Here is a 16,637-nt window from a genome sequence, read left to right on the forward strand (position 1 = left end):
ATAAATAAGCCACTTCTCCTTGATCCATTCGTCCGTTTATGGACACTTAGTTTCTTTCCATGTTTGGGCTATTGTTGAGAGTGCTGCTATGAACATTGGGGTACATGTGCCCCTATGCATCAGCACTCTTGTATCCCTTGGGTAAATTCCTAGCAGTGCTATTGCTGGGTCATAGGGGAGTTCTATTATTAATTTTTTGAGGAACCTCCACACTGTTTTCCAGAGGGGCTGCACCAGTTTCCATTCCCACCAACAGTGTAGGAGGGTGCCCGTTTCTCCACATCCTCGCCAGCATCTAGAGTCCTCTGATTTGCTCATTGTAGCCACTCTGACCGGAATGATATGGTATCTCAGTGTGGTTTTGATTTGCATTTCCCTGATGAGGAGGGATGCTGAGAATCGTTTCATGTATCTGTTGGACATCTGGATGTCCTCTTGGGAGAGTGTCTGTTCATATCTTCTGCCTATTTCTTCACTGGATTGTTTGTTTTTCGGGTGCGGAGTTTGGTGAGTTCCTTATAGATTTTGGATACTAGCCCTTTATCCGATATGTCATTTGCAACTATCTTTTCCCATTCCGTCGGTTGCCTATTAGTTTTATGGATTGTTTCCTTTGCTGTGCAGAAGATTTTAACCTTGATGAGGCCCCAATAGTTCATTTTTACTCTTGATTCCCTTGCCTTTGGGGATGTGTCAAGTAAGAAATTGCTGCAGTTGAGGTCAAGGAGGTTGTTTCCTGCTTTCTCCTCTACGGTTCTGATGGTTTCCTGTCTCACGTTCAGGTCCTTTATTCATTTTGAGTTTATTTTTGTGCATGGTGTGAGAAAATGATCCAGTTTCATTCTTCTGCATGTTGCTGCCCAGTTCTCCCAGCACCATCTGTTAAAGAGGCTGTCTTTTTCCATTGGATACTCTTTTCTGCTGTGTCGAAGATTAGTTGGTTGTACACTTTTGAGTCCAAATCTGAGTTCTCAATTCTATTCCATTGGTATGTGTGTCTGTTTTCGTGCCAATACCATACTGTCTTGATGATGACAGCTTTGTAGTAGAGGCTAAAGTCTGGGATGGTGATCCTTCCCGTTTTGGTTTTATTTTTCAGTATTACTTTGGCTATTCGGGGTCTTTTGTGGTTCCACACAAATTATAGGATAGTTTGTTCTAGTTTTGAGAAGAATGCTGGTGTAATTTTGATTGGGATTGTATTGAATATGTAGATTGCTTTGCTTCGTTTTGACATTTTACCTATATTTATTTTTCCAATCGAGCATGAAATCTTTTTCCATTTCTTAGTGTTTTCTTTAATTTCCTTCACAAGTTTTCCATAGTTTTTGTCATATAGATCTCTTATATCCTTGGTTAGGTTTATTCCTAGGTATTTTATTGTTTTTTGTGCAACTGTGAATGCGATCTGTTTCTTGATTTCTCTTTCTGTTGCTTCATTTTTGATGTATAAAAATGCAACCTATTTCTGTACATTGATTTTGTACCCTGCAACTTTGTTGAATTCATGGCTCAGTACTAGTAGGCTTCTGGTGGAGTCTGTCGGGTTTTCTATGTAGAGTATCATGTCATCTGCGAAAAGTGAGAGTTTGACGTCTTTGCCAATTCTGATGCCTTTGATATCCTTTTGTTTTCTGATCGCTGATGCTAGGACTTGCAGCACTATGTGAAACAACAGTGGTGAGAGTGGACATCCCAGTCGTGTTCCTAATCTCAGGGGGAAAGCTCTCAGTTTTTACCCATTGAGGACGATGTTAGCTAAGGGCTTCTTATAGATGGCTTTCATGATGTTTAATTAAGTTCCTTCTATTCCGACTTTCTCGAGGGTCTTTATTAAGAAAGGATGCTATATCTTGTCAAATGCTTTTTCAGCATCTATCGACAGGATCATATGATTTTTATCTTTTCTTTTGTTGATGTGATGTATTACATTGATTGATTTGCGAATATTCATCCAGCTCTGTAACCCAGGAATGAAACCCACTTGATCTTGGTGGATAATTCTTTTTATGTGTTGTTGGATTCGGTTTGCAAGTCTGTTTTTGAGGTTTTTTGCATTTGTATTCATCAAGGATATTGGCCTTTAGTTCTCTTTTTTTGCTAGATCTCTGTCTGGCTTGGGAATCAGAGTGATGCTGGCTTCATAAAATGAGTCCCAGCGTTTTACTTTGATTTCTATTTTTTGGAATAGCTTGAGAAGACGGGTATTAATTCTGTTTTAAATGTCTGGTCGAATTTTCCAGGGAAGCTATCTGGTCCCGGGCTCTTATTTGTTGGGATATTTTTGATCACTGATTCGATTTCTTCACTAGTTATGGATCTGTTCAGATTTTCTATTTCTTCCCGTGTGAATTTTGGTAGTGAGTGTGTGTTTAGGAATTTGTCCATTTCTTGTAAGGTGTCCAATTTGTTGCCATTTAATTTTTCATAGTATTCCATGATAATTGCTTGTACTTCTCAGGGGTTGGTTGTAATCAGTCTATTTGCATTCATGATTTTGTCTATTTGGGAGCTCTCTCTCTTCTTTTTGAGAAGCCTGGATAGAGGTTTGTCCATTTTGTTTATTTTGTTAAAAAACAAACTCTTCGTTTCATTGATCTGTTTAACTGTTTCTTTGGATTTTATATTGTTTGTTTCTGCTCTGATTTTTACTATTTCTCTTCTCCTACTGTGTTTGAAGTGCTTCTGTTTTTCTCCCTCTAGCTCATTTAGGTGTGCTGCTGGATTTTGAATTTTCGCTTTTTCTAATTTCTTGAAATATGCCTGGAGTGCAAGGTACTTCCCTCTTAGGACTGCCTTTGCCGCATCCCATAGAGTTTGGATTGTTGTATTTTCATTTTCATTTGTTTCCATACATTTTAAAATTTCTTCTCTAATTGCCTGATTGGCCCATTTGTTCTTAATAGGGTGTTCTTTACCTTCCATGTTTTTGGTGGTTTTCAAGACTTTTTCCTGTGATTGATTTCGAGTTTCATAGCATTGTGATCCGAAAGTGTGCATCGTATGATCTCAGTTCTTTTATATTTATTGAGGGCGGCTTTATGTCCCAGTATGTGATGAATCTTAGAGAATATGCCATGGGCACTTGAGAAGAAAGTGAATTCCATGGCCTCACAATGTAGAGTTCTAAATATATCTTTCAGATCCATCTGGTTCAATGTATCATTCAAGCCCATTGTTTCTTTAGTGATTTTCTGTCCAGTTGATATATCCATTGTTGTAAGTGGAGTATTAAAGTCCCCTGCTATTAGCACATTCTTATCTATAAGATTGTTTCTGTTTGTGATTGTTTTACGTATTTAGGTGCTCCCACATTTGGTGTGTAGACAGTTATAATTGTTAGTTTTTCCTCATGGATAGAGCGTGTAATTATTATATAATGCCCATCTTCATTCTTTGTTATTGTCTTTAATTTAAAGTCCGGTTTGTCTGATATAAGTATAGCTACTCCAGCTTTCTTTTGACTTCCAGTAGCATGAGCGATATTTCTCCATCCCCTTACTTTCAATCTGAAGGTGTCCTCCAGTCTAAAATGTGTTTCGTATAGACAGCAAATAGATGGATTTTGTTTTCTTATCCATTCTGCCACCCTATGTCTTTTGATTGGGTCATTCAGCCCATTTACTTTCAGTGTTATCATTGAAATATATGGGTTTAGAGTCATTGTGTCGTTTGTGGGATTCATGCTTGTGGTGGTGTCTGTAGTATCTTGCATTCCTTGCAACATTTGCCTCAGAGTGTTCCCCTCATGATTTCTTGTAGGGCTGGTTTAGTGGTGACACATTCTTTCAACTTTTGTTTATTAGGAAAGACTTTTATCTCTTCTTCTATTCTGAATGACAGGCTGGCTGGATAGTGGATTCTTGTATATTTTTTCTGTTCATCACATTGAAGATCTGCCATTCCTTTCTGATCTGCCATGTTTCTTTCTTTCTCTTTTTTTTTTTTGAAAAAATTTTTCTTAATGTTTAATTTATTTCAGAGAGAAAGAGAGAAAGCGTGAGCATGGGAGGGTCAGAGAGAGAGGGAGTCACAGAATCTGAAACAGGCTCCAGGTTCTGAGTTGGCTGTCGGTAGAGAGCCTGACATGGGGCTCGAATCCACATACTGTGAGATCATAACCTGAGCCGAAGGTGGACACTTAACCGACTGAGCCACCCCGGCCCCCCTGGCCTGTCGAGTTTCAGTAGATAGGTCTTTCACCACTCTGATAGGTTCCCTTTGTATGTTAGCGCCCTTTTCTCCCTAGCTGCTTTCAGAATTCTCTCTTTGTCCTTATATTTTGCCAGTTTCACTATGATATGTCATGCAGAAGATCGATTCAAGTTATGTCTGAGGGGAGTTCTCAGTCCCTCTTGAATTTCAACCTCTACTTCCCTCCCCAGGTTGGGTAAGTTCTCTGGTATAATTTGTTGAAGGACTCCTTCAGCACCTTTCCCTCTCTCTTCCTCTTTTGGAATTCCTATGATACGGATATTGTTCCGTTTGATTGTATCGCTGAGCTCTCCAACTCTTCTTTCATGGTTCTGGATCAGTTTATCTCTCTTTTTCTCAGTTTCTTCTTCTTCTATAATTGTGCCTTCTAAATCACTTATTCTCCTTTGTGCCTCTTCAATCCGTGTATTGGACGTCTCCAGTTTATTATGTATCTAATTTATAGCATTTTGTAATTCATCATAAGTATTTTTAAGCTCCATAGTGTTTCTAGGCATAGTTTCTCTGACGTCTTCCATGCTTTTTTCTAGCCTAGCGATTAATTTTATGACTATTGTTCTAAATTATTGTTCAGTTATGTTGCTTATATCTGTTTTGAGCAGTTGTCATTTCTTCCTGAAATTTATTTGGAGGAGAGGTCTTCCGTTTCATCATTTTGGTTAGCTTTTTATCTCTTGTTAATTTTAAAAGCTTGGTGTACCGTGTGCACCTGCGAGTTCTGTGGTATTAAAGAGGGCTCTTTTGACTGTTCTGGGCCTGTGTGTTCAGGAAGTGTTCTTTGGATGGTGTCTATTGGTTTCTCCTGTTGAGCGTTTGGTTATTTTGTTTCTCTACTCATATGGGACTCTCCACCATGTGTAGTTTGGCTTCTTTCTTGAGGTAGCCCAAGGAGCAAACTCACGTTTGTTCTGTTACATTTGAGTGAAAGCTTCAGTTTGGCAATACAGAATATCCTGGAATTCAGGCAGCCCGGGCAACCAGAAACCAGAATTCAGACCCAAATGGAGCCCGAAAGGGGACTCCACTACCAAGACCAGTGAAAACAGAACCAAAGTAGTCTGCTCCAAGGTGCAGCCCAGTGCTATATAGATGTTTTCAAAAGAACATACAAGTGGCTCACAGAGATATCAATAGGTGCTCAACCTCTTTAACCAGAAAAATGTAAATCAAAACCACAATGAGACATTACCTCACAACTGTCAGGATGGCTATTATAAAATAATTGTCAAATCATAAACAAGTGAAGATGTAGAGGAAAGGGAATCCTTGTTCACTGTTGGTGTGAATCTAAATTGTTACCACCATTGTGGAAAACAGTATGGAGTTCCTGAGACATTAGCAGTAAGATTACTATATAATCTAGCACTCCCACTTCTAGGAGTATATCCAAAGGAAATGAAAACAGGTTGCTGATGAGACATACGTACTCCCAGATTTACTGCAGCATTATTTACAGTCATAAAGATATAGAAACAACGTATGTGTTCATCAACAGATGAGTGGACAGATAAAATATGGAATATATGTATAATTGAATATTATTCAGTCTTTAAAAATAATGAAATCCTACTGTTTGCGACAACATGGGTGTAACTAAGGATATTATGCTAAGTGAAATAAACCAGACACAGAAAGACAAGTGCTGTATGATCTCACCTGTGTGTGGAATATTTTTTTTAAGGTCAAATTCATAGTAATAGAGCAGAATGGTTGTTACAGGAACTGAGAAGTGTGAGTTAGGGAAAATGTTGGTAAAAGTATACAAAATTTTAGCTATAAAATGAATAAGTTATGGAGATCTAATGAACAGCATGGTGACTATAATTAATAGTAATGTATTAATAATGTATAATTAGAACACTAGGAGAATGATTTCAAGTGTTGCACCACAACAAAAATGGTAACTATGTGAGGTGACAGATATGTTAGTTAGCTTCATGTGATAATCACTTCATAATTTATATGTATATCAAAGCATCACATTGCACACTTTAAATATATACAATTTTTATCTGCCAATCATACCTAAATAAAGCTTGAAAAAATAAATGAAATAAAATAAAATATTTAATCAACTAAAAAAGAGAAGGTGATGTACATTATGTATTGATAAGATAGTCAATTCTTTGAGAATATGCAGCAGTTATAAACACAGAAAGAGCCCCCAAATATAGGAAGTAAAAGTGATAGAACTGAAGAAAAAATACACAGTTCTACAATAATAACTGGAGATTTCAATAATCCATTTTCAATAATGGATAAAACATCTAGACAGAAGAACAATAAAGAACGGAGGATTTCATAACACTGTAAACCAACTAGGGGCAACACACATATATAGAACTCTCCACCTAAAGATAGTAGGATACACATTTTTCCCATAAACACACAGGACATTATCCAGTATAGACCATATGTTAGGATGCAAAACACAAGTCTCAATAAATTTAAAAGATTGTAATCATACAATCTTTGACCTCAGTGGAATGAAAGTAGAAATCAATAACTGAAGGAAAACTATAAATTCACAAATGTGTGTAACTGAACAACATACTCTTAAACAACTAATGAATTAAATAAAAAAATCACAAGAGAAATTCTAAAAACACTTTGAGATAAATGAAAATGAAAAAGCGACATACCAAAAATTATAGGATGCAATAAAGCAGTGTTCAGAGGAAAATTTATAACTATAGATAAGTATATTATACAAAGAACGAGGAAAATTTATACCTATAAATACCTATATTATAAAAGGAATAATATCAATTCAATATTCTTTGCATGTTAATGAATCAGAAAATGAAGAGCGGGATATCTGGGCAGATCAGTCCATTAAACATCCAACTTCAGCTTAGGTCATGATCTTGCAGTTCATGAGTTCCAGCGCCACGTTAGAGTCTGTGCAGACAACTCAGCCTGGAGCTTGCTCCGGATTCTGCATCTCCCTCTCTATCTGCCCCTCCCCCGCTTGCACTCTGTCTCTGTCACTCTCAAATAGAAATAAAACATTTAATAAAACAAAAGAAAGAAAGGAAATGAAGAGTAATTCCAAGGTTTGCAGCTGTAAATAGCATTGGAGTAGGGATAAAAACAAACGAGGAGGGGCGCCTGGGTGGCTCAGTCGGTTGAGCATCCGACTTCAGCTCATGCCATGATTTCACAGTTCATGGGTTTGAGCCCCACGTTGGGCTCTGTGCCGACAGTTAGCTCAGAGCCTGGAGCCTGTCTTTGGATTATGTGTCTCCCTGTCTCTCTGACCCTCCCCTGCTTATGCTGTCTCTATCTCTCTCTCAAACATAAATAAAACATTAAAAAAATTTTTTTAAATGAGGAATAGAAAACAGAAATAATAAAACAATACCACCAAAATCGGGACTTTGAAAAGATCGACAAAATTAAGGAACTTTTAGCTAAATGGGAGAGAGAGAGAGAGAGAGAGAAAGAACACAAATTACTAATATCAGAAATGAACGTGGGACATTACTACAGACCTTACAGAAACAGAAATTACAAGAAAACAGTATGAGGAATTATGTACCAAGAAATTCGAAACCTAGGTAAAACAGGAAAATTCCTAGAAATACAAAGTACCAAAACTGAATCAAGAATAAAGACAATCCGGGGCGCCTGGGTGGCTTAGTCGGTTAAGCGTCCGACTTTCCCTTAGGTCATGATCTCGCGGTTCGTGGGTTTGAGCCCCGCGTCGGGCTCTGTGCTGACTGCCAGCTCAGAGCCTGGAGCCTGTTTCAGTCTGTGACTCCCTCTCTCTCTGACCCTCCCCTGCTCACGTTGTCTCTCTCTCTCTCTCTCCTAGAAATAAATAAAACATTAAAAAAAATTTAAAAATAAAAAGAATAAAGACAATCCATGAATATACCTAAAATAAGTAACAAGATTTAATAATAAAAAACCAATCAACAATGAAAACCTAAGACCAGATGGTTTCACAGATAAATTCAATCAGAAGAAGAATTAACATGAGTCTTCAGAATCTTAAAAAGTAGAGAGAGAAGAGAGGAACACTTTCTTGTTTTTAATATTCATTTATTTTTGAGAGAGAGACAGAATGCGAGTGGGGGTGGGGCAGAGAGAGAGAGGGAGACATAGAATCTGATGCAGGCTCCAGGGTCTGAGTTGTCAGCATAGATCCCGATGCAGGGCTTGAACTCATGAGCTGTGAGATAATGACCTGAGCTGATGTTGGATGTTCAACTGACTCAGCCACCCAGGTGCCCTGAGAGATACGCTTTCTCTAACAAGTGTAAGCAGGCAAGAAAAAAATAATAAAAGGCGTCCAAATTGGATAGAAAAGAGTAAAATTACTTCTGTTCATAGATACTATGATCTTATATGTAGCAACCCTAAAGATTCTCCCAAAAAAACTGTTAGAAAAATATATTAAATCTGGCAAAATTGCAGGATACAAAATCAGCACACAACAATCAGTTGATTTCCATGTGTTAGCAATGAATAGTCAGAAAAATTAGGAAAACAATTATATTTACAATATCATGAAAAAGAATAAAATATTTAGGGGTTAACTTCATTGAGGAGGTGAAAATCTTGTACACTGAAAACTAAAAATTATTGCTAAAATCAATTAGATACAAATAAATGGAAAGACATCTCATGTTCATGGATTAGAAAAGTTAATATTGTTAAGAATATCGTTACCACCCAAAGCAGTCTACAGATTTGATGCAATCTCTATCAAAATCCCAATGATACTTTTTTGCATAAATAGAAAATTCCATCTTAAAATTCATATGAAATATCAAGGAACCCCAAATAGCCAAAATAATCTTGAAAAAGAACAAAGTTGCTGGTCTCACTTATTCAATTCTAAACTAACAACAAAGCTACAGGATTCAAAACAGTGTAGTACAGACACAAAGACTAATGGAATAGAAGTAAAAGCCCATGAATAAACTCTCCCATATGTGGTAAGATGACTTTTGAAAAGGGTGTCAAGACCATTCAATGGGGAAAAGATGGCCTTTTCAACAAATGGTACTGGGAAAACTGGACATGCACATGCAAAATAAAGAAGTTGGATCTTACCTTATACGATATACAAAAATTAGCTCAAATAGATTACGTACCTACATGTAAAAAAACTAAAACTACAAAAGCCTTAGAAGAAAACATAGGGAATAAATTTCATGACATTGGATCTAGCAATCATTTTTTGTATATGACATCAAAAGCAGAGAAAACAAAAGTAAAAGTAGATAAATTGGACTACATTAAAATTTAAAACTTCTGGGCATCAAAACATTACCAACAGAGTGAAAAGACAACCCATGGAATGTGAGAAAATATTCACAAAATACATAACTGATAAATGTCAAGTATCCAGAATATATAAAGATTCTTACAGCTCAAGAACAAAAAGACAAACAATCCGACTAATGAATGAGAATATATATGAATAGATAATAAGCACATGGAAAGATGATTGACATCATTAGCCATAGAGAAATGTAAATCAAGACTACAGTGAGATACCACTTAACACCCACTAAGAAGTCCAAGACATACATATATATATGTTAAGAAAGAGAGGGAGGGGGGGCAGAGAGAGAGAGAAAGAGAGAGAGGGGGGCAGAAAGAAAGAAAGAAAGAAAGAAAGAACGAACGAATGAACAGAAGTGCTAATGTGGATGTGGGAAATTGAATCCTCATACATTAATACTGGGAATGTAAAATGGTACAGCTGGTGTGGAAAACAGTTTTTCAGTTTCTCATACTGAAAAACATAAAATTAAACATAAAATTATCATGTGACCTAGCAATACTATTCCTAGGTATGAACTCGAATTGAAAACACATGTTTAAACAATTATACACAATTGTTCATAGAGCACTATTCACTAAAGCCAAAATATGGAAAGGCCCAAAATATCCATCAAAAGATGAATGGATAAACCAAAAGTGGTATAGTCATAAATGGAATATTCAACCATAACAAGAGTGTATCCTAATACATGCCACGGCATGGATGAACCTTGAAAATATTATGCTAACAGAAAGACACCAGACACCAAATATTACATATTGTTTGATACCATTTATATGCAATATCCAGAATGAAAGGAAATATAATGAGATAGAAAGTAGATTAATGGTTGTCAGGATCTGGGGATGAGGGAAAGAGGGAATTATTAATGCATATGGGGTTTCCTTTTGAGGTGATGAAACTATTCTGCAACTAGATAGTGGTGATGGCTGCACAACACTGTGAATGTACTAAATGCCATTTAATTATACATTATGAAATGTATACTTTAAAAATGGAATTTTATGGGGCACCTGGGTGGCTCAGTCGGTTGAGTGTCCAACTTCGGCTAAGGTCATGATCTCATGGTTCATGGGATCTAACCCCACGTCGGGGTCTGTGCTGACAGCTAGCTCAGTGCCTGCAGCCTGCTTCGGATTCCATGTCTCCCTCTCTCTCTGACCCTCCCCTGCTCAAGCTGTCTCTCTCTCTCCTAGAAATAAATAAAAAAAAATGGAATCTTAGGAATGATGGGGTGGCTCGGTTAAGTGTCTGACTTTATTTCAGCTCAGGTCATGATCTCAACGTCATGGGATAGAGCCCCACATCAGCCCATGCTGTCAGTGCAGAGCCTGCTTGGGATTCTCTCTCTGTACCTCCCCCAGCTCACACACAAACATGCTCTTTCGAAATATATAAACATTTAAAACAATGGAATTTTATATTATGTGAATTTTAACTCAATAAAAAGAGTTGTCTCCTTTACACTATTTGGAAAGCTTACAGGCAACTAGAAAGGCTGAGTGGTTGGGAATTTTGTAGGCCTAAACTGGGTGGGATAATTATAAGATTCAGATAAGAACTCTAAATGTCTAACATTTAAGACCACATTTTTGACATTTTTAACTGCGAAAAAGAAAACGTGAGTTTTGGGCGCTTATTTGATAGACATGATATTAATTTCTCTAATACCAAATACACCCCAATGTATCATCAGTTGTCCACCCAAAATGTGTTTCCTAGCTCATTGCATTCTAATCCTCAAAAAGGCCCAGTTAGTGCCAGAAATAGGGCATCTAGGCATTACATCTTATTCCAAACAAAAATTACTTATTGAATAACCACAAAGTTTTCATCACATATTAGCAGTCTTTCAAGCAGGTACAGTATGCCACACAAAAGTTATATTCCCAAGGACAGCTCCCGAATTAAAGTGTTTCCCCAAGTGTTAGTTTTAATTATCAAAATTAAAAAGAATTATTTAAATAGTTAAAGTTTAAAATGACAATATCAGGGTTGCCTGAGTGGCTCAGTTGGTTGAACGTCTGATCTTGATTTTGGTTCAGGTCATAATCTCACGGTTCTGAGATTGATCCCTGTGTCGGGCTCTGTGCAGAGTGTGGAGCCTGCTTGGGATTCTCTCTCCTTTTCTCTCTGCCCCTCCCCCATTCGTGCATGTTCTTGCTCTCTCTCTCTCTTTCTCTCAAAATAAATAAACATTAAACATTTAAAAAAATAGAAATGGACCTTCCCTAGATCCAGTAATCATGTTACTGGGTATATACCCAAAGAATACAAAGAATACAAAAACTCAAATTCAAAAGATTATATACACCCCTATGTTTATTGCGTTTTTTTCTATAATTGCCAAATTATGGCAGCAGCCCCAGTGTCCATTGACAGTTGAATGGATAAAGAAGATGTGATATATATATTATTAATGATAATTATTATATATATTCCAGTATATACATACATATATACACACATACTAGAATATTATTCATCCATAAAAAGAATGAAGTCTTGCCATTTGCAACAACTTGGATGGAGCTAGAGAATATAATGTTAAGTAAAATAATTCAGTCGAAAGACAAATACCATATTTTTTTACTCATATGTGAAATTTTAGAAACAAAACAAATGAACAGAGGAAGATATGAGACAGACAAACAAGAAACGGGTTCTTAATAGAGAACAAACTCATGGTTACCAGACAGGAGGCAGGTGAGGGGATTGGTTAAATAGGTGATGGGGATTAAGGAGTGAACTTGTTATGAGCATCATGTGTTGTATGTAAGTGCTGACTCACTAAATTGTACATCTGAAACTAATATTACACTGTATGTCAACTAAACTGGAATTAAAATTTAAAAAAATAATAAAAATTTAAAAATAGAGGATAATGTTTATCTATTTGTCAGTCTGCCTTTTAGTTGGATGGTTTAATCTATATATATTTCAAATAATTACTCATAAGGAAGGGCTGCTGCCATTTGCTATTTATTTTCTATATATCTTATATCTCTTATGCTTCTCAATTCTTGTATTGCTGTTTTCTTTTGTATTTAATTTAATTTTCTTGTGTATCATTTTGGTTCCATAAGTGGAGAAATTTAAATCAGTATTTTTCCTAATGTTTGGAAGCTGTTTAAATCTATTTCGTCATTCATTTTTTTTTCCTTTACAACCTAATTTGTTTTACAGTAGTTACAGTATAAATGATACAATTATAAACTCTTTGATAAACCCTCTCAACCATTGTATGAAACACTTTGATTCAAGGGAGTACAGTTTGAAAATAATAATTTAACTATTGTAACTTTTTCTAGGAGTTGTCTTCCAGAGTATCGCTGGGTTGTAATATAATAGAGTTTTAGAGAATTGAACTAGATGAATCATCAGTATCCAAGTTGGTTCTTGTTTCTTTAATTAAATAACTAGTTAATATAATGGCTCCATAGTCTTCAAGGTATCTATGGCTAGTGATTTTGTAATACACTAGCCTTCAACAGACTATTCTCCTTTTAATTTACTTTTATCACTAAGAGTCCTTTTTAAAGATTACCCTGAATCTCTCTTTTGTAATGGAAGATTCTTTGATTTTTTTAAAAATCTCTTCTTATTTTGTTTATTTGTTTGTTTTGTTTTGCTTTTGGCATTTCTACTTTCCTCTGTCTTTAGTCTTTATGGAGTAACCAGTACTCTTACCTTCTGGTTTGGCTGCTGTGGGATTGCAAATATAGATTTCCAGTAGGTCCAGGTAAAGAACACAAGATGGCATGGTAAAATATGAGGTAGGTAACTGAAATTTAAGAGAAAAAAATCAGTGTTTACATTATTTTTTGTCTGTTTCTGGGAGTTCAGAGAGACATAGAGCTAAACAACAAATTTGTTTTCTTATTACCAAATATTTTCATAAATTTTTAATTCTAAACTTTTTCCCATGCAGTGAGAGAAACAAGATATAGTGCAAAATTTTTAATGAGACTTTCTGGAAGTTGCATGTTTTAAAAATTGCCATGTGACAAAATGCAAGGACAAAGAGAGAATTTTGAAAGCAGCTAGGGAGAAAAGGGCCCTAATATACAAAGGGAAACCTATCAGAGTGGTGACAGACCTATCTACTGAAACTTGGCAAGCCAGAAAGGAATGGCAAGAGATCTTCAATGTGATGAACAGTAAAAATATGAAGCCAAGAATCCTCTATCCAACAAGTATGTCATTCAGAATAGAACGAGAGATAAAAGTCTTTCCAAATAAACAAAAATTGAAAGAATTTGTCACCACTAAACCAGCCCTACAAGAAATTCTGAGGGGGATGATCTGAGGAAATGTTGCAAGGAACAAAGATACCAGAGACACCACCATAAACATGAACCTACAAAGGACACAAAGACTCTAAACCCACATATTTCAATAATAACACTGAATGTAAATAGGCTAAAAGCTCCAGTCAAAAGATATAGGGTAGCAAAAGGGATAAAAAAACAAAACCCATCTATATGCTGTCTACAAGAAACTCATTTTAGACAGGAAGATACCTTCAGATTAAAAATAAGGGGATAGAGAAATATCTATCATGCTACGGGAAATCAAAAGAAAGCCGGGGTAGCTATACTTCTTTCAGACAAACTGGACTTTAAATTAAAGACAATAACAAGAGATGAAGAAGGGCATTACATAAAAATTACAGGATCCATTCATCAGGAAGAACTAACAATCATAAATGTCTACGCACCGAATATGGGAGCACCTAAATATTTAAAACAATCACAGACAGAAACAAGCTTTTAGATAAGAATGTGCTAATAGCAGGGGACTTTAATACTCCGCTTACAGCAATGGATAGGTCAACCAGACAGAAAATAACAAAAGAAATAATAGACTTGAAAGACACATTGGACCAGATGGATCTGACAGATATATTTACAACTTTACATCCCGAGGCCAGGGATTTCACTTTATTCTGAAGTGCGCATGGCACATTCTCCAAGATAGATCACATACTGGGACATAAAGCAGCCCTCAACAAATATAAAAGAATTGAGATCATGCCATGCACACTCTCAGATCATAATGCTTTGAAACTTGAAATCAATCACAGGAAGAAGCCTGGAAAACCTCCAAACATATGGAGGATGAGGAACACCCTACTAAAGAATAAATGGGCCAATCAGGCAATTAGAGACAAAATTAAAAAATATATGGAAACAGGGGCGCCTGTCTTATAATACATGTGATGTTCTTTCACCTCTTGGTTAAAGTGTACCAAAGTTGGGGCTCCTGGGTGGCTTAGTCGGTTAAGCGTCCGACTTTCCCTTAGGTCATGGTCTCGTGGTTCGTGGGTTCGAGCCCCGCGTCGGGCTCTGTGCTGACAGCCAGCTCAGAGCCTGGAGCCTGTTTCAGTCTGTGACTCCCTCTCTATCTGACCCTCCCCTGCTCACGCTATCTCTCTCTCTCTCTCATAGAAATAAGTAAAACATTAAGAAAAATATATGGAAACAAATGAAAATGAAAACACAACAATCCAAAATCTACGGGATGCGGCAAAGGCAGTCCTAAGAGGAAAATACATTGCACTCCAGGCCTATTTCAAGAGATTGGAAAAAGCACAAGTCCAAATCTAACAGCTCACCTAAAGGAACTAGAGGCAGAGTAACAAGAATGCCTTAAACCCAGTAGAAGAAGAGAAATAGTAAAAATCAGAGCAGAAATATACAATATACACACCAAAGAAACAAGTGAACAAATCCATGAAACCAAGAGTTGGTTATTTTTTGAAAAAATAAACAAAACTGACAAACCTCTAGCCAGGCTCCTCAAAAAGAAAAAAGAGAGCATCCAAATAGACAAAATTGTGAATGAAAATGGATTTATTACAACCAACACCTCAGAAATACAAGCAATTATCAGGGAATACTATGAAAAATTATATGCCAATAGACTGGACAACTTAGAAGAAATGGACAAATTCCTAAACACACACTCACTACCAAAATTCACACGGGAAGAAATAGAAAATCTGAACAGACCCATGACGAGTGAAGAAATCGAACCAGTTATCAAAAATCTCCCAACAAATAAGAGCCCTGGACCTGATGGCTTCCCTGGGGAATTCTACCAGACATTTAAAACAGAACTAATCCCAATTCTTCTCAAGCTATTCCAAAAAACAGAAATTGAAGGAAAACTCCCGGATTCATTTTATGAAGCCAGCATCACTCTGATTCCCAAGCCAGATAGAGATCCAGGAAAAAAGAGAACTACAGGCCAATATCCTTGATGAATATGGATGCAAAAATCCTCAACAAGATCCTTGCAAATCGAATCCAGCAGCACATAAAAAGAATCATCCACCAAGATCTAGTGGGATTCATTCCTGGGTTACAGGGCTGGTTCAATATTCGCAAATCAATCAATGTGATCCATCACATCAACAAAAGTAAAGATAAAAACCATATGATCCTGTCAATAGATGCAGAAAAAGCATTTGACAAAATACAGCTTCCCTTCTTAATAAAGACTCTAGAGAAAGTCGGGATAGTAGGAACCTACTTAAACATCATCAAAGCCATCTATGAGAAGCCTTCAGCTAACATCATCCTCAACGGGAAAAAACTGAGAGCTTTCCCCCTGAGATCTGGAACACGACAGGGATGTCCACTCTCACCACTGTTGTTTAACATAGTGCTGGAAGTCCTAGCATCAGCCTTCAGACAACATAAGGAAATCAAAGGCATCAGAATTGGCAAAGAGGAAGTCAAACTTTCACTCTTCCCAGATGACATGATGATCTACATCGAAAACCCGACAGACTCCACCAGAAGCCTACGAGATCTGATCCAAGAATTCAGCCAAGTGGCAGGGTACAAAATCAACGTACAGAAATCGGTTGCATTTTTATACACCAAGAATGAGGCAACAGAAAGAGAAATCAAGAAACGGATCCCATTCACAATTGCACAAAAAAACATAAAATATCTAGGAATAAACCTAACCAAGGGTACAAGAGACCTGTATGATGAAAAGTATAGAAAACTTATGAAGGAAATTGAAGAAGACACAAAGAAATGGAAAAACATTCCATGCTCATGGATAGGAAGAATAAATATAGTTAAAATGTCATTACTACCCAAAG

At 36.6% G+C, this 16,637-nt stretch overlaps 1 protein-coding gene across 1 annotated transcript in view; it reads right to left on the minus strand.

The window, feature by feature from the left end:
* The window catches only part of LOC120226153 (palmitoyltransferase ZDHHC15-like), a 236,429-nt gene that overhangs the window by 152,964 nt on the left and 66,828 nt on the right, over window positions 1-16,637 (minus strand). The window contains 2 exon segments of the mRNA XM_039224347.1: window positions 13,208-13,272; window positions 13,275-13,301. Coding sequence (XP_039080278.1) covers window positions 13,208-13,272; window positions 13,275-13,301 — 92 coding nt within the window.

The sequence above is a fragment of the Hyaena hyaena genome, unplaced genomic scaffold (genome assembly GCF_003009895.1).
Source record: "Hyaena hyaena isolate Hyena2069 unplaced genomic scaffold, ASM300989v1 scaffold_1635, whole genome shotgun sequence".
Classification (NCBI taxonomy): domain Eukaryota; kingdom Metazoa; phylum Chordata; class Mammalia; order Carnivora; family Hyaenidae; genus Hyaena; species Hyaena hyaena.